At 38.9% G+C, this 26,181-nt stretch overlaps 1 protein-coding gene across 3 annotated transcripts in view; it reads left to right on the top strand.

Annotated features, from left to right (window-relative positions):
• The window catches only part of DACH1 (dachshund family transcription factor 1), a 295,749-nt gene that overhangs the window by 185,339 nt on the left and 84,229 nt on the right, over positions 1-26,181 (top strand). For all 3 annotated transcript variants that reach the window (XM_007424218.4, XM_088139521.1, XM_088139522.1), the window contains 3 exons: positions 14,369-14,541; positions 20,666-20,801; positions 25,059-25,193. In XM_007424218.4, coding sequence (XP_007424280.2) covers positions 14,369-14,541; positions 20,666-20,801; positions 25,059-25,193 — 444 coding nt within the window. The remainder of the gene's footprint in view (positions 1-14,368; positions 14,542-20,665; positions 20,802-25,058; positions 25,194-26,181) is intronic.

Genomic DNA, 26,181 nt, shown 5'->3' with positions numbered 1-26,181 from the left:
AGGAAGTGGGAGCGTTATGGGGCCCTCTTAAATTGTACAAAATAAAACAACAAGAACAGTAGCAATATTCAGGAGGGTCTTCTGTCCTTTTTATGTCCAAAAGAACAGCTGTCTAGGTTGGACTGAGGCACGGTGAATGGTGGAAAGAAGAAAATATTCCACTTTGATGTGCCTGCCCACAGAGGTGGTGCTTTATGCAAAATGTGGCACCTTCGCAACCTCAGGTTCTGTTCTCCTCAGCGCCACTGTTTAAAAATGCAAGGTGGGAAGTTCCCTTAATATTCCATAAGCGTGGGCTATGCAAACAGTTTAAAGAAAAAAATGGTAAGTTCTTTTTCAAGGAGAATGGAGGGTGGCAGTTTCTGCCATGTTGTTGTCATTCTGGAAATGAGGCAGGGAGAGTGGCCTTGTTGGTCCTGCTGGATCCCTTGGATTCCTCAGGAGCTCTTGGCTGAACTGGGACTTGGCTCTGAAGGAGGATTCCCAAAGGTCCCATTCAACACTGTGGCTGTGGAACTGTGGCATCCCTCAGGGTCCAATAGGCTTGCCCAGATTTTTGAGTATGCGTATGAAATGTTTTTGATAATGAATCTCAAGCTCAGATACTTTGGCCACCTAATGCGAAGAGAGGACTCTTTGGAAAAGACCCTGATGCTGGGAAAGATGGAAGGCCAAAGGAGAAGAGGACGGCCGAGGATGAGATGGTTAGAGAGCATCACTGAAGCAACGAGCATGAAACTGAGCAAACTCAGGGAGGCAATGAAGGACAGGAAGGCCTGGTGCGATGCGGTTCATGGGGTCACGAAGAGTCGGACACGACTTAACGACTGAACAACAACAACAAAATGACTCACATGGCACACTCCATGTCTTTCACCCCTGATGCTTTTTTACGATGACACCTGTTTATAGTAACAGAGGTAACACTAGATGGCAGCACCTACTCCACCTTGGTTGATCTCAGGTCTCAGACGGGGAGCCACCAAGAAAAATGGGTTTGTGGGCTAGAGCAGAGAGTCCCCTAAACAATCTTAGAATAAGGCACTCTCAGGCCAGTTCCATTCTGTTGCCTAGAAAACGACATGAATGTACCCATGTAGCCACCAAGAGTCATCGAGGGAATCTTTCCGTGGTCATAGAGGCAGCTAGACTTTGCATGGTTTGGCCATATGAAGTAATTTTTTGATCACTCTATTGGATAAAATGTGCTCGGAAGCCGATAATTGCTCGGAAGATGATGGCTGTTAATTCTCTGTGGTTCGCACACAAGCCTAATAGTAGGTGACCTTCAGGTTTTGAATATTCAGCCCTCACTGAAGCTTTATTGTGGGATCACAGATTAGAGGTGCCTGGCACTGGGGATCCACTTGCAAACAGATTCAATTAATCCACAGAGAGAGAGAGAGGAAGAGAGAGCAGCAGAACTCATGGCAGTTTTGGCTTTGTTCTTCCTCCCCCCGTAACTTAGTTCTCATAGGAGGCATCACCTCTGTTGGGCTGTCCTACTTCAGGAAGATGCACAACTGATTGTGCAAGACAACACAATTCTTTCTCGATATTAACGGGTACACCGAGGGCAGGTATAAAATCAGGAGTCTGGTAGTGCCTTTTCTGACTAACAAACCGTATTAAAAGGTTTAAGCTTTTGTAAGCTGTAGCTTAGGAACCCCCAAAGACAGATTTTGCAGGAGTGCAGCATTGAAATCTTGTCCCATGCATAATGTGTGCTGAAGTGGAATCCTAGTATTTTCCTCGCTGAATGATGGTAGAGGTTAGAAGAAAATGGTGATGAAACCATCAGTGTTGCTTCAATCTCTTAACAGTGCCCCAGCTTTGCACAGAAAACAAGGGTTGCAGATTTTTTTCCTCTCTCTTTGCATTTTTACTCCAAAATTTAAAATGCCCACCTGTCATTTAATGTAACCAAAAGCTGAACATCCATAGCTTTTCCCTCCCCTTCAGGATTCAAAAATAAATTCCTATTGCTTAAATATGCTGGAGGAAATACAACATTGTGTAGTCGTCTTGCTTAATCCATGTGGAGGTTTGCAACCTCTCTATGGCGTCTTCCTTTTGCGGTCTACCTTTTAGGTCTTTTAATGTTGTAATAATGGGTTACATGCAACTGAAAAATGAAACCTGCCCACATTATTTCAGAGTCTTTTTACTCTGCAGACTTTTGTGATGTGACTATAAAAATTAACTGACAAAAATTGTTTCTGATTTACCATATGAAAGGCCCGTGGAATTGTGTGAAATTCATAGTGTCTGGATTATATTTTTAAAATCCCCAAAGTCATATCAGAATCTAGCAGTATGTATATAATTTGTTTTTACAATAGCACAATCATAGAAAATGAAAATATTGTAAAGCTCACATCAGATTAAAATGTTCATGTGCAAGGATTAGAATATATAACATCAGATTGCTGATCCACATTGGTTTGGGATTTTGTTGTTGTGGTGGCCAACAGTAGCTGGTCTCCTAAAAACTGTTCTGCCCATTCGTTTCTCTCCACCCTTTAGTTCCCACAAATCTATTGCTTCTAACAGGAAGCTCAGTTTTAAGCAAACATCCAGAAAGACGCTTTCAAAAGCTATTATAACTTATTTAACAGGTTAAATATTTATTTATTTATTCATTCATTCATTCACTCATTTATTCAGAATAAATATAACTGATACTCTGCTTCTGGGTTCAATGTCTTTTTACATTCCAATATTGGAATCCAGGTTTAAGGGAAAAAAAACAGAGACTGGAACAGATTGAAGATACCTCTCCATCTTCACTGAGGAAGACTTGGCTGCCTTCCTGCTTTCTAGGAGGGCAAAAATAAATATTTTCTGCTTTTATTTTGCCTACTAAAATAGCAGTTTTGGATAGGCTGAAAAGCACTTTTTGAAGCAGGCATTCTAAGGCTGTGCACAAAGTTCCAAAGGGGGACTTTGTTTCATTAAAGCAGCCGTGTCCTTTGGAAGCCTGGGTGCGACTGCTGAAAAGATTTTCACAAGGCGCACATGAATAGACAACAGTTGGTGAAAACTTTTGAAGCAGCCCTGCCAAGCCTTCCAGAGGCTGCCCCGCTTTAACCCGTTGAGGACAGACTTTGCAAAGCTCCTTTTCCAAATGCGCTGCTCTAAAATGGCAGCGTTAATATTGCCATGGTTGCATGGGCTGGTGGCTTTTTTGTTGAACTGGATCATCTGGTAGCACTAGAGAGCCAGCCTGATTTGTCTAAGATCTTTAGGGTTCATCTACGATGGATGAGCTGGTGAACCATTTGAATCTAGTAGCTGTGGCCCAACAAAACAAGGAGCACAAGTCACAGTGGTGCAAGCTCACATCTATCTGAGCACTGCCTGTGTAGAGCCAATTGTTCCAGGTCCAGACTCCGTCACACCATCCGGATGTGAAAACCAAACACCATCAGTCCATGGAATCAAAACATTCACCGTGGGAATATTTAAATTGGCAAATGTAAATGTCATTTCTTACATCACTTATTGCTAATAATACATGCGTGAAATAAAATTTATTTACCAATTCCATCTTCGGTTTTGGTTTTTAAGCTGCATTAGGCCTATAAATTAATTGGAACATAGTAATTAACTTTAGCATACCAACCGCTAGACGGCAGCCAAAAGATACAGGAACTAACTGTTGCTTCTCGTCTCGCGGTCGTCCAGATTTTCACAGCACAGATATGTAGGGTTGTTATTGTTTTGTCTTTTAAACTTCTAAGCTATATTTACAGCATTCTTTTTTTTTCTTTTTAAATCTGTGTATTGTTCACTAAGCCCCAAACTTATAAAAGCATTACCAATATTTTCTAATTAATATTTACTCTTTTCTAAAGCTATTATAAGTGCACTTAATGCACAGCCTAAAACGAGAGTTGACAATTGCAAACACAAACCAACCAACATAGTAATAAAATCAATACTTACATTTCCCCTGGGGGCAGTATTTACTGTTTGCAGTGCCATTTCCTTAATGGAATAGCAGTTATGCTTGCAGAAATCTTGTAACTACCATCTTTATGTTTTAAATAAAAGCAGCTTTCTTGGAGCAGTTAAGAGAGAGAGAGAGAGAGAGAGAGAGAGACCCTTAACTTAATATTAAAAAAAAATGTTATGAGCATTTTGTACTTTATTCATTCTCTAGAAAGAAGACATACATAATTTTAATCACATTCAGACCTATAAATGAGTGCTTACTTTCTCTTGGTCAGTATGATCTTACTATAATCTTTCTGAGATTAGTGTAATTCATTATTTAAAGTTCTACGAATTGGTACATATTTTTACATGGATAATAGTTTGTGATAATTAAGATAAGAGGAGTTCCATGCAAGAAGTTCTTGACCACTAAAAATAAAAGGCATTCTAGGTAAAACTGCATTATTCAAGCCAAATCATCACTGCCATTCCTTTCAGTTCAGTTTAATAGTAAAGGGACCAGGCTGCTTTAAGACAGGAGTAAGAAAATAGCAAGAAACAGTACAAAACTGGAAGCAAAGATATTTACCCCATCCAGAACAAATGGAATAAAAATCCTGATATAAATAGGAAGCTTGTGCAAAGGTATTTCAAAGAGGTGTTTTGCAAACGGGGTTAACAGGAGCTAACTTCTGGAAGCATTAAAGCAGCTGCATCCTCAAGAAGCTACAGTGGAGCTGTTTGGAAGGTTGTGCCCAGTTTGCGTCTGCACACACAGCTGCTTAACTTATAGGCAGATCCAGTGGAACTGATTTCTCTGCACGCACACTCACACCACCGCCCTTTTGCATACCCCTTGTTGGAATCATCAAGAGGGAGTTTCTTCTGAGTATGAATTTTGATCTGGTGCTCATGAATGACAGACCACTTCTCCCCGCTGACGGACTTACCAAGAATAGTCATAGAGCAAAAGAGGTAACGTCAGAAGTGCAAAACTTAACTTTAATTTTATCTGCCCTCTATTTACACTTTTTAAGACACTGTGGTTTTACAAAACGTGCTGTTGTGGTTCTGCAGCTGCCCTATTTTCCTTTAATGCTCCACTTCAAAACTGCTATTGTTGCATGTCGTGGAGTAGATATTCAAGAGAAGTGCCACTGAAATTCCACAGACAATCACTAGGATCAGTTTAAGCTCAGTGAGACGTAACTCTTAACCAGTTATGTTATGCATGAAATCTAGAAATGTCTCACTTTGCAGAGGCAGCAGATGGCAGTATGTTGTTGTTGGTTTGTTTTCAGATGCAATTGGGGGTGCTGTTGATTGCTTGAAAAGTCCTACGTGGCTTGGGGCCTGGCTGTCTCCAAGGCCAATTGTTCCAGGCCCATTCTGCCCACCAGTTTTGGGGTAAACAGAGTTTGGGAGGTGCCAGGAGGCAGCAGCTCTTCCCCTGTGGATTCCCACCCACCAGCTGTCAGAACGTCATCCTTGCTTTTAATATTCAGGAATCCTTGAGAAGCATGGCATTTTCATTGTGGATTTGGGGACCAAGATGAGAGTGGGCGGAGGTAAGGTGGGGATGGGATGAATCTTTGGTGCTTTATGACCCATGGAGTTGTGTATTTATTTTTGAAAATGTTAATGATTTTTTTATAATTTTGTTGATGGTTTTGTTGTTATGTTGTGGTTGGTTGTATGCCACTTAGCCTTAAGCACTGAACTGCCATAAAAACATTTGTAATAAAAAATTAAACATTAACTACTTTATTTGGATACACTGCAGGATAGTTGAAAAATGCTGTTTGGGTTCTTACAAGGTGTCCTTTATTCTGGGACATCTCTGGGGGCACACGTGTCTGTGAAGCTGATGTGGAACAACCATCTATCCAATCCCCATTTCACAGGAAGCTATGGGGTGGGGGGTTAGCAAAGCTTTTGCCAAGATGAATTCAGAGAAGGCTCTTCAATGAGTAAGGCTCTTTCTGAAAAGAAAGTCCGTTTGCCAACCACCTCATTGCATCTTCAGCTTCACATCTAGTTCGTAAGTTCACATTCTAGTTTGCATTCTGTGAAGGACTCAGGACCTTCTCTTCCTATCTTGCCTATTTCTGCCAGCCATCCTTCTCTTATTCCCAAACCTGCATGCAGAGAAGTTACTTATGGAATATCCCCTCCTGTAGAAAAATAGGTGTGTTCCCGAGAAGTAGAACAGTAATAACCTGGAATATGTACGGCTGGCCTCAGCCTGCAGACCTTTAGAAGATAATTAAGACCTGGCTGTTCCCTTGGGCCAGAATGAGTAGAGTCCCCACTGTTAGCAGTAAGAGGAGATCCAGTCACATTTGCCATTTATTGCTTATTTGGTTTTAATGATATGTTTCTTTTGTATGGTTGGTTTGATTTTCCTTTTTTCTTTTGTACACCGTCCAGAGGTGCATGTTTGCACTGGGTGTCCATATAAATGCTATAAGCAGACAAACAAAAGTAGGATATGCACAGGAATCTAAAAGTGCTGTACACAATTCACCTTGTCCACCCAGGGAATTCCAGTGTTCTCCACCTCTTTGTCCCCATGCCCTCTTCAAAGTCCCTCTGAAAGTGGGGTGAACCCTTGGATCTCTATTCCACATGACATCAGGTCCTAGTAGTGTAGAGGAAAAATCAGCCATGTTCCCTCTGTGAGTAGTGACATGTTTTGCAAAATACACACACGGTCCTCTCTACATTATCATTACACTATAATTTAGTAGTACATGGATGTAATCACTTTTTATTTCTTCACCTTCAAGTCTTACACCCTTTTTCTAGTCATATTTAAAAAAGAATCTCCTTTGAAATAACATGTTCAGAATTACACATGTCAAATGATGCATGGACAAATTTGTTGAATCCTGACCCTTTCCCTCTCAGAAACCACTGGGGACCTCAGAAATAGGGCTAGTAAAATCTGAATTTGGTCCGGTTTTCTGGAGGACGCTGGGAGTTAGTTTCAACAATTTAGTCAAAAATAACTGGTTCAGTCACACCAGAGACCCATTCAAAGGAGCTTATTTTGAAACAGGATATTGAAATATAGTCCAAAGGGCAGCAAAAGTAGCTTTGCATGGCAATGGTGGTATTTTTAGACGATGATAAAGCAAAGCTCTTGTCAAGTATAAATCTTTAATAAATATACAAAACTTGCTTAGCTTTCCATGTTACAGTAAGACTCCAAGCTTCTTTGTGTTTACTCCTGAATATCTGAATGATAAGCTTGATTTTATATATATTTAGACACACACACACACACACCGTCCTTGGTCGGATTATTACATCTTACACACAATGTCTTCCAGGTTGTAGTTGATATTGAAAGCTTTGAACAATTCTCCTGTAGCAAATGTAATTGATAGAGAATCTTTGCCTTATAAGAGTAACGAGGTATTTCTGCCTTACTTTAATCTATCTTTTCCTCTTGGCAGTTTATTATGTTTTGAATTTACGCCTTTTGTAGATCTGTAAGCTATCTTTCTTATGGAAATTAATCCTTTTAGAAGATTTGTGCTCTCATTTTCAAACACTAATACGGGCATTCAAGTGTCCCATTATTCAGGACCAGATGGCTTTTTATCTAGTGATATTTACTTCAAAAAGCCAAGCTAAATGCTATCATAGATTAATTTTGGGGCAGAGGACAGGTTATTATTAAAGAAAAAGGTTTAGAATCTTGCAATAAAATTGTAGCACATGGCATAATAGGTAGTTGGTTATAATGGAAAACCTTAAAGATTTTGGGTGGGGGAAGTCACAAAAGAAAGTATTTTCTGGAGCTTGCAAGGGTGGAATCTGTGTGGTCAGAACCAGAATATGAAGATGGGGTCAAAAAGGTCCAAATGGCGGCCACAGCTCTGTGATCAAAACCCCAACCCTTTCTGAAGATTTGGGACACGTGGTCCCTGATGACATCTTAGCCTTTTTCACCCCCATAGATGCCCCTACCCTGAGAGCCAAAATTGGATACTCTAGAAAGCAGGTAAGCCAACAATTGTAGATAAACTAAATATTCAGTGCTAAGTATCCCTGAGCATCCCACATGCTCAGCCTAGAATAAACCGTGGTTATGGGAAACATAAAATTGGGGCTTTATGTATTTGTCACGATTATGCAAAAATGGCTTGTTCTGTCAAAATAAGGAAAAGTATTTGTACTGGGAGCCTTCCCCCCCCCCCCCCCGGTGGCAATGGCAGTCTTACTATAGTTTGTCCAGCTGACTTATTTAGCTAAATCATGAAGAAACAAATGCTTTAAAACTTTTAATTAGACCATTTCTCAGTCTTTCAGCTAAGATCAAGTGTAGTGCAAAACTTAGTAAGAATTGTACTATTATATGTGCTGTTACAAGTGTTGGGGTGTCATTGCATTACATGGAAATGGATTCTTGGTGTACCAAGAGCCAGGCCCCATAGATAATTTATTATATAAATTGCATTAAATGTTAAAATTGGTTGCCTTTTTCTTCTAAACACCTCCTTACTCGTTTGATGCATGACCGTTGAACGTTTCTAAGTACAGTAACATTTCCTCTGGGGGAAAAAATAATTAATTAATAGCATCAATAAAACAGATTGTGATAGGCCTGTGGGGCCTGACTTTTGGTTCACCCTGTATATCAACAACAATTACATTTAAAATCTAAATTTAAAAATGGTCAGCATGTCATCCTAAGTGAAAAGTAAGAAATACAGAATTTTGAACATTCAGGAAAAAGATTTATCATCATTCAGCATGTGAATGTTCATCTTCCTCAAATTCTGAAAATCCTCTGTAAAATAGAGATGTGTCTGCATGAGCATAAATGGCTGTCCCATTCAGGAAGCACAGAAATTCAAAAAAGGATGTTCTCCACTGCAATTTCTTGCATAAATCAAACTAGAAATAAGACACATTTTACAATTCAATTTAAGTTCCCACTGAGACAATAATGTTGCAAGCTGTGCATTTTGCAAAGTAATATAGTAATGTCTAGTTTGCATTTTTTAAAAACCAAATTAATCACACTTTATTGAATATGTTGCAGCAAACCTAAAATTCATCTATTATTAAAAAATCTTCTGCAACAAACACAAACTATATTTTATACATAAAGGACAAACTCATTTATTCATTAGGATAAAACACTGGGAGTTTGCATTCTGTAACTATGAAAGAAATGACATTTGCTACCTCTAGTATTTTGAATATTTAAACACATTCTATACAAAAACGGCTGCTTGAAAAATTGTTCTAATAATATATTGTGTTAATAGTCCAACAGATGACTAGTGAAATCCAGTAAATGCAAGACTCTCCCCATAAAGCAGGAAAGGAAACCCAGATGCTATTTACTGATCAGGAACAATAAAAGCAAATCAGATGCATACCCAAATTATTGTAATGTTTATTGATTGTGGTTGCCATCTGTCTGTTTTGCATGATTTTTTCAGTTAAATGCACATTCAAAAGTGCATTTTCCTCCAAATCGTGGCATGACCAATTGAGCAAGTGTTGAGTAGGTATGTTCTGTCCAAATAAATGACAATATACCTTTGCTAAAATAGCTTGAATTTAGGGGGATTGCACATTCATGTTTCTTGGAAAAAGACATTTAGTATTAATTAAAGAATTAAGAATGGAAGACTATATATGATACAACAGGTTAGCATTAAAGCTTACTTGTTTTAAATTTTAGATGGTCAAAGATGTTTTCATACCCAGTTCTAATCCGTTTGAAAATATTTGTTAACTTCTAAAGAATTCTAGTTGCAGAAGACTCCTGAGAAGACTGTGGACAACCAAGAAAAGAAACTGATAGATCATTGAACAAATCAACCCAGAGTTCTCCCCTGAGGCACAAATGACCAGGCTCAAATTAACCTAGTTTGGACACGTTATGCAAAGACCCAGCTCTCTGGAAAAGGCTCTGATACTGGGAAAGGTGGAAGGAAAGAGAAGAAGAGGGCGACCAGTAGCAAGGGGGAGGGACTCGGTTACGGTGGCAATGACTGCACCATTGGGAGACTTGAAAAAACAAGTTAGGGATAGATTGTTATGGAGAAAATTTATCTGTGTGGTCACTAGGAGTCGAAAATAACTTGATGCCACATAATCAAAGAATTCTAGAGAAATAACAAATAGGATAAAATTGGGTATTAAAAGTCATGCACTGTAAGGAGCTATAGCTCTACATCTATTTTTAGAAATAATTACAAGATGTATGACTTGCAGCCCACAAAGTTACATATGTCTTGTCAGCTGTGATTAGAGATACACTGGGATCTGAGAACTATCTCCACTACCATTCAGTTGTTTGAACATCCATCTGGCCACAAAATGCAGTTGATGGATGACATTTCCTTTCACTTATGGCAAGCTGTGGAGACCTCAAAAGCAAATATACAGTAAATGTAGCTGGCTTCTAATGTGTCAGTAATTCCTGATACCTGTCCTTCATATCACAACATGCTGCTGAAGTCCAGGTGTTTCTGTAATACCTATTTTTCAGTGGAGTCATGCTTTGTATTAAATAGAAACCTTCCTCTGAAGATCTCAAAGCATTAAAAAGGGTTATTCTCTCTTTCCATATGGTAACAGAATGTCTAATGCTTAAGCTTCATCCCAAAGAAGTAAAGTGGAATATATATTGACATTTTGAGGAAAGAGAACCAAATGTTTGATTTGGATGATTATACTGAAGAGGATCCATCATTTATTGAAGCACCAAAGTGATTATCTTTCAGCAGATGGATTGCGGGCAATTTTGACATAGATGATAATGACATGAAAAATGGAATATGATCTTAAAGGCCGAGACCGGGGTTATGGTTGAGCTAAGTGACCCAGAAGTGCTGAAACTATCTGTCACATTTCACGCAGGAATTTCTTCATGACAAATGGAGCTCATATAATGATAAAAAAATTGTGAATAAAATATTATATGTAGAAAGGTAAGAATTCCAGCCCAGTTAACCCTCTTGACATGAACATGACTTATGGCTCCACTCAAAAAGTATCTGGAAATTTCAGGTGGTATAAAATATAGTCCCTGTATTGCTAATTGCTGCAAAGTGTGAGAATCATACCTGCACCAAACGTTTTCTCAAGTTGCCAGAATGTCAAGTTGGACATAATTCAAGTGTTGGTCTTCCCCTTGAAAGTCCTAAATGGCTTTGAACTTGGCTAGCTAAGGACTGCCTGTTCAGATGTCAAGGTCAGCAAAAGAAGATTCTTTTGAAAGTGTCCTCACTTTCTGTAGCTCATCTAGAAGGATCTTCCCCTGTGCCTTTACCAGCTTATGGGGTGTACTTTATTTAGGCTTACATTTGAGCCCTATTCCTTTTGCTTTCAGGAAATGTATACAATATATTTTGCCAGACCTTCGGTGGTCAAGTATTTTAATATTTACTATTTGAGTTTTAACTGTTTGTTTTTTTTAAATTCGTCTCTGTTGGCTTAAACAGTAAACTACCATGACTGTTCTTTTCAAACAGAAAAGTGGCCCATGAATCAAGTAATCAAATAAATAAATATAGAAAGCAAATGAAAAGAGATGAATTCTGATCCTAGAAACAGAGCAGGAGAGGAAAAGTGCTAAGAAGAGATTATAAGGAATGGGCAGACAGCCCAATAAACTCTCGCCCATATCTGAAATACATGGCAGAAAATCACAATCATAAAGTCTGTTGGGGGGATAGAGTGGGGGCGGTTAGAAGTTCAGCCAAAAAACACTAGAGCAACCTTAGAACAAACAAAGATTAACTTGGCTAAAGCAACTGAATAGGAAGGCTTCTGACTTGAAGCCTGAGTTTTGATCTAATTAGTTTAAGATCACGAACAGCCTTTTCTGAAGACAAGAAGGAAGTTTTAAGAGTAATACTAAGAAAAATAAGATGTTCATTATTTCTCTCCCAAAAGTTTCAGCTAAGCAATGCAAAGTCGTCTACATCATTTGCTTAACCAAATGGTAGCCTGGTACTTTTTTACATATGTCAAGTTGAGGAGCTTTTCATTTTGTGGCTTCTCTGATTACATGGTAGTAAAAGACATACAACTTTGTGTAGAACGAAAGCATTGTGGTCCAATTCTGTTGGATATCTGTTACCCACTCCTTAACTGCTGTGCATCCATTCATCTGGTAACATTTTCTGGATCTTTCACATTACATCTGTTACATAAAATACTAAAATATCCACAAAAACGTAAATCTCATGCATACTGAGATTTCCAGTAACATGATTATTCCATTTTAAATCATAGTTAATAAAGTTGTGTTGACTACAGATGTACTGATTGGGAAGTCGATATGCAGCTGAATCTCAAATTAACAGACACTTTGTGGGGGAGAGGGTGTATGTTACCTCAATTTCTGTTATTGCCGGTTTCAGAGAAGGTCATTGCAGCAACATCATTACACCGATGAAGTAAATTATGTCATTTGTATCATTGTACGCCATTGGTTTAATGACACCATTAGGAAAATGCTGTGGATACAACAACAATTTCATCCATGGCACCCAAACTCCTTTGCATTGAAGTTTCATGCTGTCTAATGAGTTTTAGTGGATTTGAAATGATGGTTATTTAAGCAGGTTGGTGTAGAAGTTTTCTTCGTTACAGCTGTTTTTGGCCTTTATAGATGGTTGGATTGGAGGTAGTTTAGTCTGTCTGCGTGTAAATGGATTTATTTCAGTCTTCGTGCCACCAAGAGGGAATAAAGGATAGCTGTTTTCCAGGAGACATTTCCTTGCAACGGAACTGAATAATTTCTTTCCTAGGTAATTCTACAGCATGATTACCTATGCAAGCAATATTGTACTGACAACTAGTGGCAAATTATAGACATTAACAAGACTCATAATGCAAGAAGAAAGGCAGGAAGGGGATGTAAGTATAGATGTAAATAGAAGAAGCTGTTACCCTAAATTAGGTAAGCCCTGGGAAAACAAGCATATATATTTATTATGTATGAGATTTGCAAGTCTGTCTTAAAGATATGCAATAGTTAATTGTTCACTCCATTAGTAGAGAAAATGATCTTAAATATAAACTGAATTAGGATATTTATTTACTGATATTATTTGAATATTAAATACTCTTCCACAGCGAATATTGAGCTTAAAATACTAACATAAATTGGAGTTAACCAAATGATTGTGTTAATGAGTTTTCATTCTGTTTTTTCTATTTACAGCTTCAATTTTGTGTACGTTTCTTTGAGATTAACTATCATTTAACTCATTATAGTGTTCTAGTAAATGATGCATAGGAGTTGCCTGCAAGTTAAAGAAAATAAGACAAACACCAAACTAATAATTAGTAACAATCTGTTCTAGTTTATAGGCCAAAACAATGTGTTTCTTATACTCATATCCTTGATTTTTTTAGTTTTCTGAGTAACAGATGAGAAATCTTTTTCTTCCCCTTAGATTCAGAATGAGACATTTCAGTCCATTCCATTGTCAAGCTCTTTGTTATCTTCTCCCTGCATGTAGAAATGTAGGATTGAATTTTCAACAGGCTACTTTTTAGGGTTTGTGTTTGAATTCAAGGGATGGGAAGGAGCACATTCCCACTTTGAATGCACAGTTACTACTACCACCACCACCACTACTACTATACTACTAATTTTACAGAAGCAGGAAATATGTTTTTTTGGGGCGGGGGAGGAATTGTCCCGCTTTTCTCACAGTGGTTCAGAGGAGCTTAAAATGAACATGGAATCATCATCAACGCAAGCACGTCTATAGATTTTGCTGTACATTTCTGCTATAAGTTAAAAATTTTCACTGTTAGTGATGATGATGATAACCGTAATCATCGTACTTATAACTCACAGTTTATTTTGCACAACTCAACACTGTTGCAAAAAAAGTATGTACACAACTCATGGCGCCGACGAGGAGAAGGGCAGTTCACCCTGTCAGGGCTGTGCAGCGCTTCGGATTGGGTTGGGAGACGTGCTTTGAAGGAGCAAGAGCTCAAATGCAGCATTTGTCAGCAACTTATTAAAGTAGCTGTGTTCTTTCCAGGATCATGGCACAATTTAAATAGTCCCTCACAGAGTTTCCTTAGAGTTTTCTTTCCACTGTTGCTCATTATTTTTGGGGAGAGATGCCTCATTCCATCCTCGTGATCAAAGTGGCAGATTAAATCACATTATATGCATTATTCCAGAGGAATCAATCTTCTCAGCTGAGCCTGGCTCCTATTTCTCTCCAAAGTACTGGAAGTAATTCCTGTCTAATGTATTACACTATGATATTGATGGGTAGGGTGTTTTCTTGCTAAGGAGCAATTGAGTCAAGCTTTATCTGGTAGGCCCTGAATTTACCTTGGTTTCATGTCAAAAATGCTTGCAACCTTGAGCGTTTGAAACATCATCAACTTTATTTTTGCTTCCCTCCCCCACCCCCAGGCCTTGAGCTACCTTTTATGATGATGCCCCACCCGCTTATTCCGGTCAGCTTGCCCCCAGCATCCGTCACAATGGCCATGAATCAGATGAACCACCTTACCACAATTGCAAACATGGCTGCCGCAGCACAAGTGCAGGGGCCTCCCTCCAGAGTGGAGACGTCTGTGATTAAGGTAGGTAATCGTTGCTTTGCTCCCGGATGTACCAGTAGCCTTCTCGGCTCTCTCCGTCCTGAGATGTGCCTTTCCTCGCTCACAAAAGATCTTTTGTAATCTGAAACGAATTGCATTGGTTTAAAAATCCCTTTAATTCAGACTCAGACATTGAAATACGGAAGCGTGAATCATTGTTGAAGCCGCTCCTCCAGCTCAAAAGGTGGGACTGGTTAATGTGGGAAGAAACTTCAGAGAAGTAGCTGAAAGTTTGTGATAAGTCCCTCACCCTTTGCAAAAGACCTCATCATGACAGCTAACTCTGGCTATAAACAGAAGCGTCACAACTAGCCAGAACGATGACTAAATGAGAAACATGGATTGTGATCCTGGGTGATGGTGTCAAAACATCCAGGAGGGAACAGAGACAGGACTTCATCATATTTTAAATTTAGGGTTCCCTCCCTCCCTCTTTCTTTCTTTCTTTCTTTCTTTCTTTCTTTCTTTCTTTCTTTCTTTCTTTCTTTCTTTCTTTCTTTCTTTCTTTCTTTCTTTCTTTCTTTCTTTCTAGCATTAGATGGTTAGTAACGTGTTTCTGTCATGGAAATGCTACCAGGAACACATGCATGGAAGGTGGATATATGTATAGTAGTAACACATCGTGATCATTTTCTGTTCTCTCCCTGATGCCCAGGTAAATTTTATTCTTTAGATACCTATGAGAATGGGAATTTATAGGAAATACATTTTTTCCTATGCCAGTGTAATAAAATATATTTGCTAGGATTTAAATTATAGGGGTATAGGGGTATAGAGAGCCATTCCCAAGGGTACTAGCAAGATATTCATTTCAGATTACCCAGGTAGAGTAAATAATAATTAGCTTTTTTTCATGCCATACTGAGTCTCTGAAGACTGTTTTGATTTAAAAGTCCAAGGCCTTCCAAAATCTGGGGTTTCAGGGTCTGCCTGGAAAGGGAATTCTAGAACACCAATAAAATTCATACAGCTTTCAAAACTGATTTCTGTTGCTTGAAGAATACTGAACTACTTTCGGCCAATGAACCGGATCATATGGGAAATCCGTATCTGATTACTCTTCCACAGAATGGTTGCACCACTTGTATTCCGAGACCAGTCGAAAATACAACATTTCAAAGCGTCCCCATGTTCTCTCATGCTAGCTTATAAGAGTTTCAGAATGAAAACCTCTTAATCTGCCTCAGTAGGAAAGTTAATTTGAAGGTCCTTCCCAGCTCGGATCTCTGGCTGACCACGCTCTGCAATTCACCAAGTGGTTCTGTGGCAGTGCATTATCTGAAAGTTGTAAAGCTTCAGATGACAACTTGCTTCATTTTCAGCAGATAAAGAGCTGGGATTCCCGTTGAAGCAAATCTTGGATTTCTATTTTTAACCCTTTTGAAAGAATGAAGCAAATGAAATAATAAAATCCAATCATGAAGAGTGAAATAAGAAAGCCAGGGTGTTTTCTTCTTTTCCAATTCTACATCCTACAATTAATCAATACCTTTTTGGGAATTAGATAAATGTTACGTAACTTTTTTGCAGTCTGGCTTTGGGGAATAAGATCTTGGGAATGAGGAGGTCCAAGAGCTTATTTATATACATTATTGTCTATTATTGCAAAGAAGGGTGTAAGAAATATAAGCACTAAGAAATAATAAAAGATACCTAACAATAAACAAATTGTGTCCGTTCAAGAACAGATCCTTCTTGATGTTAAAAAAAAACAAACTCCAAAATGAACATTCCTGAAAAATATCAAGTGTAAACAATAACTCTGCCTTGAAAGGGAAGCCATGGTGTCCCCTTCTTAACAAATGTGAAAGATGGAAATAATATCTTAAGCAATGGGCTGCTGTTGGGTGTTCCTTGCTGGATGACCAAGGGGATTTCCAGACTTCCACCAAGACTTTTCGCATTTGGAACAGAGCAGGAATTTCTATGTATTCAAGCACCAGGATGCTATGGGTTGCGAGTCTTCTGCTTCCAGAGGACCAGTGAGCAAACAGAACATGGTCATCTGAACCAATTAAGTGAGCAAAGATATTTGGTCCAAACTGTATTAAGCCATTGGCTAGTAAGCAAGAGCATTGCTCTTTTTCTCAGCTTTAACTCCCTGGCATGTTGCTTATGGGCTTGGCCTGTATCCTTCTACCCTGCCAGGTGTGCAGGAGCTCTATGGCAAAGGCTACTTCCAGTGACTGTGCAGGCCACCCAACTTTGTTGGAATTGCTGCTATTTCTACAGAGTTACATAAATGCTGTTTGCAGACAGAAGCTGTCCATTAATGGCAAGGCTCACAACTGCAGCAGGAAACAAGAAGGTCCAAGGGATAATGTTGAGCAGGCCGTGTTGGTTTGTTTGTTAAATTTATATTGTGCCTGTCATAAAGGAGCTCAAGAGAGTTAGAGTTCATAAATCAGTTCCTTTTTGAGAAGATTTGTAGCGGCTTCTGGAAGTAATCTGTATCATTCTAATAGGGTGGTACACTAAATTTAAGCAAATCAGGGATTCTTTCTCCTACTTTCCAGAGGAAGCTCTGCTAATTTATTGCAAGAAAACCAATCAGGTATTCTATAGCTGTTTAAAGAATTAACATAATTACCATAATATAAGCTTTTTAGACTAATGTTTATCAGACGCAACATCTCTCTCCCTCTTAATGATACACATGTATACATTGATACAATTTTACAAAAAAAAATTAATTTTGATTTGATTTTTTTGTATTTATTTATTTATTTATTTATTTATTTATTTATTTTGCTGAAGGGTGCAATTTTTTTTTAAATCTTGGAAAACTACTACATTAAAAGAACACTCGATCAACCACTAGTTCAAAATTCTGGTTTGATTTATTTAATGATATGTGCAACTGTACCCTCAGTGAAATCTCTAGAATAAGCATGTTGATCTAACCCCGTAGTTTAATTCTAGCGTGTTTTCCTCATACTGCTCCTCTCGTGTAACAAACATTTTTGTCTGAGCTTCTTTGACGCTATCAACTGTTGTTTGTTGAAATGACTGACATATCTGCGGTCAGAAACTCTGGCTGTCCCTTTAACTTCTGTGATAGGAAACAATGCAAGACGCTCCTTAATGTTCATCCCAGGATCTCAAGAAAAAAAGAGGATCTCCCCACTGTCTTGTTACCTGCCATTCAGTATTCAGAAAAAATGTTCAAGGGGATGATTTAAAAAAAAAAAAAATTCCTCACTGAAAACATTTTTAAAAACTCCCTGGATTTTTTTGATAGGCATTTCACTTTCAAACATTTGAATAACTTCTTCAGAATTATTTGGATTCTATTTGCATTGGGCTGAAAGAATTGAAGCTGATCTGCTCCCTCCTGACCCTTTTCACATCCACTTTGCTTTTCAGTCAGTGGAGAGAAATACTTAGTGACTCAGGACATTTTGCAGACCCGGGGTGTTCAACTTTGCCAAAAGTTTGTTGGGTCGAATACAATCTGTTACCTTACCAAGGTTGAGCTCCCACTGAGGTAGGAAACCTCCTTCTGGGTTGTACCACTTCAGAGAACATAAATGACTAAATACGCTTCTTTGTAGATGTTTATATTAAGGGGAGGGTGCTATCCATATGGAAATTGAGATGTAGAGTTCTAGCTTCAGAATTATGCTAACATGGATTTATTTTATCAAGTTATTACTCAGCTATGTGAATTTCCATCTGCATTCTGAAAGCACGCTGCCTTATCAGGCGTAGAAAATGAACACAAAAAGAGTGTATCGTTACAAACACTAGAGCTTTGCATTACTGTTTTCCTACCCAACCTTGGCTGACCTCAGAAGACCCAGATCGTCCCAGAAGAAGTCACTGGCAAACCACTCCCGTAACATTGCCAAGAAAACTGTATGGATGCTGTCAGCAGGAACTGAGTTCAACTCAAGGGCGCTATAACCTTTACATTATTAAATAATATGAGCAGCAACTTTCTGTAACTTCAGCTCATTTGCAAGACTTTTTTTTTTCTCCTTAAGACAGTAACATTCAGTGTTATGGGACATGGAAATATAAAGTATAATCCTCTGGACAACTTTAGAGTTATCATAGGACAGAAGATGAGTATCCAAGTCTCCAAAGGTAGAGATATTTTCCACATCAGGAGTCAACTTTTCTCTACTGTGAATCAACTATAGTGTGCGGTATATAAACATGCATCTTTGCTTCTGTGGGTTAGAAGTATGGTATATGGGAGGTTCCTCATAATCAATTCCTCTTTGTCCGTCTCTGTTTAACATGATTCTTTAGATAATGTGTAATGGAGCTCTTTGAACTGTAAGAAACCAACCTAAATTCAATCTAGGATCCAAGCCAAGTTTTAGTAATTGAAAAAGGAGCTGCTTTGGTGGATTTCATATTGACACCTTTTCTTTGATCAGGTGACTATGATCGTGTGACATAAAAGTATATGTTGAAGAGATGCTTGGCAGTAGTGTTCACCACCATTTCTTTCTGCCCTTGCAACTTATCCTTCCAGAAGGACTGCAAAAATACTGAATGGAGACAGGGCATAAGCAAAGGGAGAAGCCCATGTCACTTGCCTTTGGTGGAAATCTAAGTTGCAGTCAGCCACCGTCAAGATGGACAGACTTTCAGGTTTTGGCCCAGTGGAACATCAAGGATATTTGATAGCAGGAAGAAATTTGTGGTTTTGCCCAGACTGCTTTCCATTTTTTTCACCAATTACGTTGAATCTGTGGGCATTATGGAAGGAAGGAAGGAAGGAAGGAAGGAAGGAAGGAAGGAAGGAAGGAAGGAAGGAAGGAAGGAAGGAAGGAAGGAAGGAAGGAAGGAAGGAAGGATTTTGAAGAAATCAACAGAATTATCTCCCCCCGCAAAAAAGATTTAGTAGACCCTACAATTTATTTTTGTAGTATAAGTCCTGAAGTCCAGATATATAGGGCTACCTGTTTTACAAGTAGTCAAAAGGGTAACTTTGAATAATTACATGAACAATTAATATTTAATATTTTTCCTGTCGACATTTTGTAAAAGTAAAACGCTGTATTTTATTAAATCAATCTATTTTCTCACAGAGATAAGGAAAAAAAGAATAACTTTCTCAGATTCTATGGCATTATTGGTATATACATTTTAGGAGAAAACAGTGTTTCTATTTTATATTGTATCTAAGATTGCTTAATGCAGAAAATTGCAAAAGACTGCATAATATTGATTAGAGGGATTATAAAGCAGGCGTGTGAAGCTGAATCTCAGGGAGTTCAATTAATTGCACATTTGACTTTTTTAGTTCCGCTGCTTTCCTATTCAGGTTAAAGAGTATTTCAGAAGTCAACTGATAACGTGGGTATGGGACACATTGTCCCACAGATGCCCACCTGGTTCGCCTTATTATATGACAAAAATGAAACACGTTCTTCCCTTTGGTTTTGATTTCTAATTGTGTTGTGTGACCTTATTTCTTCTGTCTGCCTCCCTGCCTGCCTGCTATAATTTGTTCTGTAAAGACACACATAAATATGATAAATACACTCTTATAATACATTGATTTAGCATACAAAGCTATTGAAATCATATACTGTATGCTTGTTGGATTTCATTTTAATGAAGGCCTTTATAAGATGATAGGCCAAATGGTTAAAGTATGTTAAATGGAATGATTGCACACACTCTGTTTGAATTTATATAGAAATTACAAATGGGATTTATATCAATAGAAATGGGGAGAAGGGCCTGCATTTCACAATATTTGCGATCCTGAACATATATTTGATCTATCTGAGATCCTGGACACATATAATGAAAATAGAGATCAGTGTAACAAATCAAATCCTCAGTGTCTTAAAACTTTCAGTAGCCTATTTGCGTCTGGTGATGTGTAAGTGAGAAAAATAACCAAGTAAACTCTCCCTGTTAACTTAGTTTTTGAGTTCCTGCCCCACTTCCAGTGTGACATAGTTTGCTTACTGTGTCGTGTCCATCTGAGCTTTGAGAAACAGAAATTGTATGAAACTCAAAACGGAAAAATGCAGAACTTGGTTAAGTTAGCAATCCCAAAGTTCAGTAATACAACAATTCTCAGAGGTTCTTTCCTTTCACATGGAGCTGTTCTTTGTTTTGTGTTGACGATATGCAGGAGCGCGTTCCCGACAGTCCTTCTCCTGCTCCATCTCTCGAAGACGGTCGAAGGCCTGGTAGCCATCCATCCTCACATCGCAGCAGCAGCGTATCCAGTTCCCCTGCCCGAACCGAAAGTTCTTCAGACAGAATCCGTAGGTCACTGGGTATTTCCTTTTGCCACCCTCCCTTGCAACTCTCTTTGGTAACAAATGTGCACTTCACCATCGCCAGATTCTTCATCTCCCCCATAAAGCAGTGTGAAACCAATTCAAAGCGGAGTTCGCTTTCGTTTGGCTCCGAATACAGAAAACATGCAGAGAACGCCAATCAGCGTTCGCCCTGTTTCCCCCCAGCCCTCCAAAGAGAGGATGCAGAGAATGTCCCCCATCAGCGTCTGCCTCCTGAGCTGCTGAAGTTCACCCCGCTCCACACACAAAGGATGGTGGTGCCACCCATGTTGGTGTGTGCATTTGTCCAGAGGTTTGCAAAATAACAATAAAAATTGAGAGGGCTCTGGGATAGGAAACTATATGAGAGAACGTTAATTGCAAAAAAGGTGAACAAAGCTACTGAAATCCTCCAATGTTTTCCCTGTTACAATTTGCCTACTGCAATTAAAGGCCCACGTGAGCTGTGAAAGTTACCTGATAATGTGGTGGAAATTATGGCATCAGGCATCTTTCCCAGTAACCATGTTAACAGCTGCATGTTTGCTCTGGTGGCCGTGTTGAAGGAGGAGGGACGTGAGTTCTAAACAATGCATACAGAAGAGGCGTATTCCAGGAGGAGCACGTTGGCGCTCTCGGGGTGGGCAGAGGGCTGCACAGGAGAAAGGCTGAGGAGCAAAGTTTACCTTGAGCCAAGGAAGCAGGTTTGCACAAGAACAGCAATTCAAAAGAAAACACCAGTTTTGCTTGTAGTTTTAATTAAACCAGAACCGAGTCAGAAATAGTTGACTCATCTCCTTGAAACAGAGACCATCGTGAGGTCAATCAGGTCAAGAGTCAGCCTGAAGTGGAACAAAACAGTGATGGGCAGAAGGCCTTTTGCCTTTCTCTGTATTTGCAGTCTTAAATGTCTGGTGCACCATTCACAGGCTACGGAGGTGGAGATGGTAACAGAGAATATATATTTTTAAAAAGAGATTCGTTTCAAAAAGAAGAAACATTCATAGGCCGAGACAACCAACTTGTCTTAGCCTCACCCAATTATGGCTTATCAGCCATTATCTGATCCAGGTTCTCAGGTCCTTTTCATTTTTATAGTTCTAGAAAAGTGGGGAGGGAGAACTCTTGCTTTTAACAGAAATTAATATTAATTTAATATAAATTTGGAGTACTTTTCAGACAGATCTGAGTTTGGTTGCTTGGTCGTCATCGTCGTTTTTTAAAAAAAACCCTAACATTGTTGCTGCTGTATTTAGCTAGCAGATACAAATAAAGCTGCTGTGTATTTTTATTTGTGTTGTATACAGTTGTACATCTCACTTTGACTTTAGAAATCATTGCTTAAAATGGCCGTGTATGGAGATCTTTTATTTTTCTTCTGTAAAAGGATATTAACACTGAGTGAGTCTGTGATTGCCCATTTACATAAGGTTTCGTGCCTTCCCCCCCCCCCCCAATTTCTTTTTGAACGATGACATTCTCAAGTTTGCTTCTAAAATTTGGAGAATATGTACTTGCCTCTATTTTTCACTTCTCTGAAATTTAAATAAATACCTTACGACATGCACTTTAATATGTTCCTTGAGTGTGGACATTACTGTTATTCTGTAAAGAAAGCCATGCGTTGTAGACTTTTCAAATTGAGGAAGTGGTGCTTATGGTAAGTAGAGCATTAAAATGAAGGTTCAGGTCATGCATAAATGCATCACTTGTTTTCTTACCACTTTCTTACCGTTTAAGACAATATGTTTGATCTGCGGTGACATACTTACATACACAAGGCACTAGGCAATATATTTTTGTCGTCAAGTGATGATGGTTATGTAAACAAGGGAGCAAGGGGCAATTGTAAACTCTGTGTCCCATTTGTTACACAATATGTTTTAATTCATTTCAGGTTTTCTTATAGATATAGATTTATAGATATATTTTGCTAGAGAGTTTCAGTTTCCTAAAATGTCTTTGTGCTTCTGAAAATCTCCAAAGGATAGGCAAGAAAAGATTTCCTACCACCCAGAAGAAGAAAAGAATGAGAGTATTGGTCTTTCTCATCAAAGAGCAATCCTACATTTCTGATGGACAATGGACCTTGGTTGTTTGTGCAGGGTTTAGTTGTACTAACATGGACTTTTTTGTAGACTGCCTTCAGTTGTGGGAAGATTGTATCAAAAGATTACAAACAACCAAACAATGAATAATAATACTCATTTGTTAAACTTGCATGCCATTTGGCTTTCAGTGACTCTGGGTGGCTCACAACCAACAAAGGAATTACAATCAAATCAATAAAACATTAAAGATAAAAGATGGCAAGTGCCATACATGAATGTTTTTTGTAGTCCAAAGAAGTGAGCTGTTGAAATAAAGCTTCTTCATCATGGTCTCTGATTCACAAATGGGAGTTGTATGTCTGGCTAATAAGCCTCTGAGATTCAGATCGTTTCCAGGAGAACGCTGCTCTCCATAATTTAAATCTTTGATTTAACGTGCTGTTCTTGCTTATCTTTTTATATGTATTCCTGCTTCCTTAACTGTGTATGTAAACCAAGTTGTAGCCTTCACAGTGAGGTAAAAAGATAATGGAGATGAGAGGGAAGACAGAAACATCATGCAGAAGCTGGGAGGTGGGAATATCCCAGCTATTTCTGTATTTTATAGTGTCAGTTAACTACTCAGTCTTCATACGTCGGGGGAAAAAAAGCAATTTGCAAACCCTCCTAGTTTTTTTTTGTTTTTTTTTAAGGAAGAGGCAAAATGCTTGGAGAGTTTTGCTGTGCGTGAATAAACTCGTTCTGTACAAAATTATATGTTTGTACAGTAACAGTAGAATCTAATTCATACTACATTTTCATCAAGGAGAAAACATTCACGTCTGTCTAGTGTTCCAGTATAAACGATAACATCCAATTTACAGAATGCCAAGCCGTTTTATATGTCCCTAAACAAAAAGTAACAAAGATCAATAACATTTATTCAATTACTTTACAGAGCAAATGTATGGATGTCTACTGAGGAGTCAGTCCTGTTGTCCTTAAAAGGAATGCTTGGGTTGCAGTTTTGTGGAGCTCAGCATGGCTGGCTTCTGAGCTGAGCTATAGCCATCTTGCAGGCAGAGGCCTTGCATTTTAGGAGCCAGCTGTCATGCAGAAGTCGAGCAGGTTGTCCTCTTTGCCTAGGGAAAAAGCGAAGAACTTCTTTCTGCCTGCTAAGCTATTATTTCGGGCACAAGTAAGTTGGGTGGAGAATGAAAAAGAGAAGAATGGGTAGATATGAAGTGCAAAAAGAAACCAGGAAATCCAGAGAAGAGAAAAGAGAGAAATGCCCCTCTTCTGCTGCCCTTTTGTATTGGACTGGGGACCATTCTTTTTCTTCACGGCTGTTGAAGAGGAAGGAAACCCAAATCAATCAACACAATGAACAGTCTTCTGGGCTTCCCAACTAGGTGGCCTGCTGATCTGTCCTGTTTTTCTCCCTCCTACCCTGTAGGAGATAGTGAAAAACTGCCAAGAATTTGAATCTCCATAATTTAAAGATTGTGGACAAAGGATGCTTACACTGGTACAGTAGTCTTTGACTTACGACCATCCATTTAGTAACTGTTTGAAGTTTTGGCAGCCCTGAAAAAAGTGACTTATGACTGTCGCAGCGTCCCCACGGTCATGTGATCAAAATTCAGGCGCTCGGCAACTAGCATGTATTTACGACGGTTGCCGCATCCTTGGATCACGTGATCGCCATTTGCAACCTTCGCAGCTGGCTTCCAACAAGCAAAATCAATGGGGAACTGTATGGTTCACTTAATGACCGTGTGATTCACTGAATGACAGCACTGATTCCCTTAACAACTGCCACAAAAAATGTCATAAAATTGGGTGTGGTCATGTGATACCTCACTTAATGACAGCACCGCTTAATGACAAATTTTACGGACCCTATTGTGGTCATAAGTCGAGGACTACCTGTACTCAGTCACTCATTGAAATCAGCAGTAGGCCTGGGAGAGGTGGGTAGCTCTCACCTTTTTCAGGCATCAAAGGAAGGAAGGAAAGTCCTTATCTGTGGGGAAGGTCCAGGGATTGTGTCGTGTGAAGGCCTGGCAGTTGGGTCGTTTGAGTAGAACGATTGTACTCTTCCATGAATAGAGATACGGCATAATTAAAGTCAGTATTTCCTAACTGAAGCTGAATGTATTAACCATAGTACGTATTCTGTTCTTTGTTCTTTGTCTGCATGTGCTGGCAGCTGTTCATCAGAATGGGCTCTCCATGAACCAGATGTTGATGGGCTTATCGCCGAATGTCTTACCTGGTCCAAAAGAAGGCGATCTGGCTGGCCATGATAGTGGACATGATTCCAAAAGAATGCACATGGAGAAAGGTAGAGTGTGGGTTAAAATGGTTCTTTTATTACGCGCTAATGAAGCGATGCTGTTCTTCATTCTAACTCTGTTATCGTTTTAGTGGTTCACAAGAGAAAGGCATTAGCGTAAAAGGAGGAGAGAGAAGTAACTTCCTGTCTCTTTTAAAAGATAACATGACTTCTCTTACATGCTCATGTGGTACGTTAATTATGGCAACAATGGAGAAAATAAGTGGCAAGAAGTATTTGATAATGCTGTTATGAATAGAAGAAAATGATTAGAATCTCACAATGAACACATAGATGAGAAGAGCAGCCCTTATCTTTTCCACTTCTCAGATGCCTGTTCCTGAGGAATATGGCTCTGAGAAATGATTTTACGTAATTGGGGTGGATCTGAGGTGGATCAAAGAAACAGGCACTTAAGTTCAGCGGGCATGAGATAACCACTGATGGCCATGTGTTGGGAAGGAAGAGAAGCTAAATTGCTTAGCTCCTGCAACTGTTAATAGTGTAAAATGAGACTGGCGGATACCATCTAATTCATTTTAAATTTAATCAGCCATCTGACTGAAAATATACGAGCTAGATTAATGTCTATTAGTATTTCTGTTGATTATTATGCTATCTTATTTGGCTTATGCAGGCGTGAGGTGCCTTTTTCTCTTATGGAAATATTAACCAATGTCTTCATATTTAGAAAAATAATACAGTAATGCAGTTGGGGAGGCTAATTTTGTGGGCAGGATATATCGATCTCTTTAAGCAACCTCTGCGTAACAAAGGCAAAACCAGAGAACAGGGGTCCTGCTCGAAGGCAACCGCTTGTTAGCGATGGAAGGCAGAACCCCAATAAGTAAGCATTCCAGTACAGAATTGCTTCAGCAATCATAAACTGAAATGAGGGTGTATTTTTTGGTATAAATTAATAGATACAAAAAAAAAGAAAGAAAGAAAAGAAAAGAAAAGAAAAGAAAAGAAAAGAAAAGAAAAGAAAGGGGAAAAA

Source organism: Python bivittatus, unplaced genomic scaffold, assembly GCF_059951505.1.
Source record: "Python bivittatus isolate LINGU-HERP-01145 unplaced genomic scaffold, Pbiv_v1 ctg000210_np1212, whole genome shotgun sequence".
Taxonomy (NCBI): domain Eukaryota; kingdom Metazoa; phylum Chordata; class Lepidosauria; order Squamata; family Pythonidae; genus Python; species Python bivittatus.
Note: the sequence above shows the minus strand (reverse complement) of the source record. Positions and strands in the feature narration are given on the sequence as shown.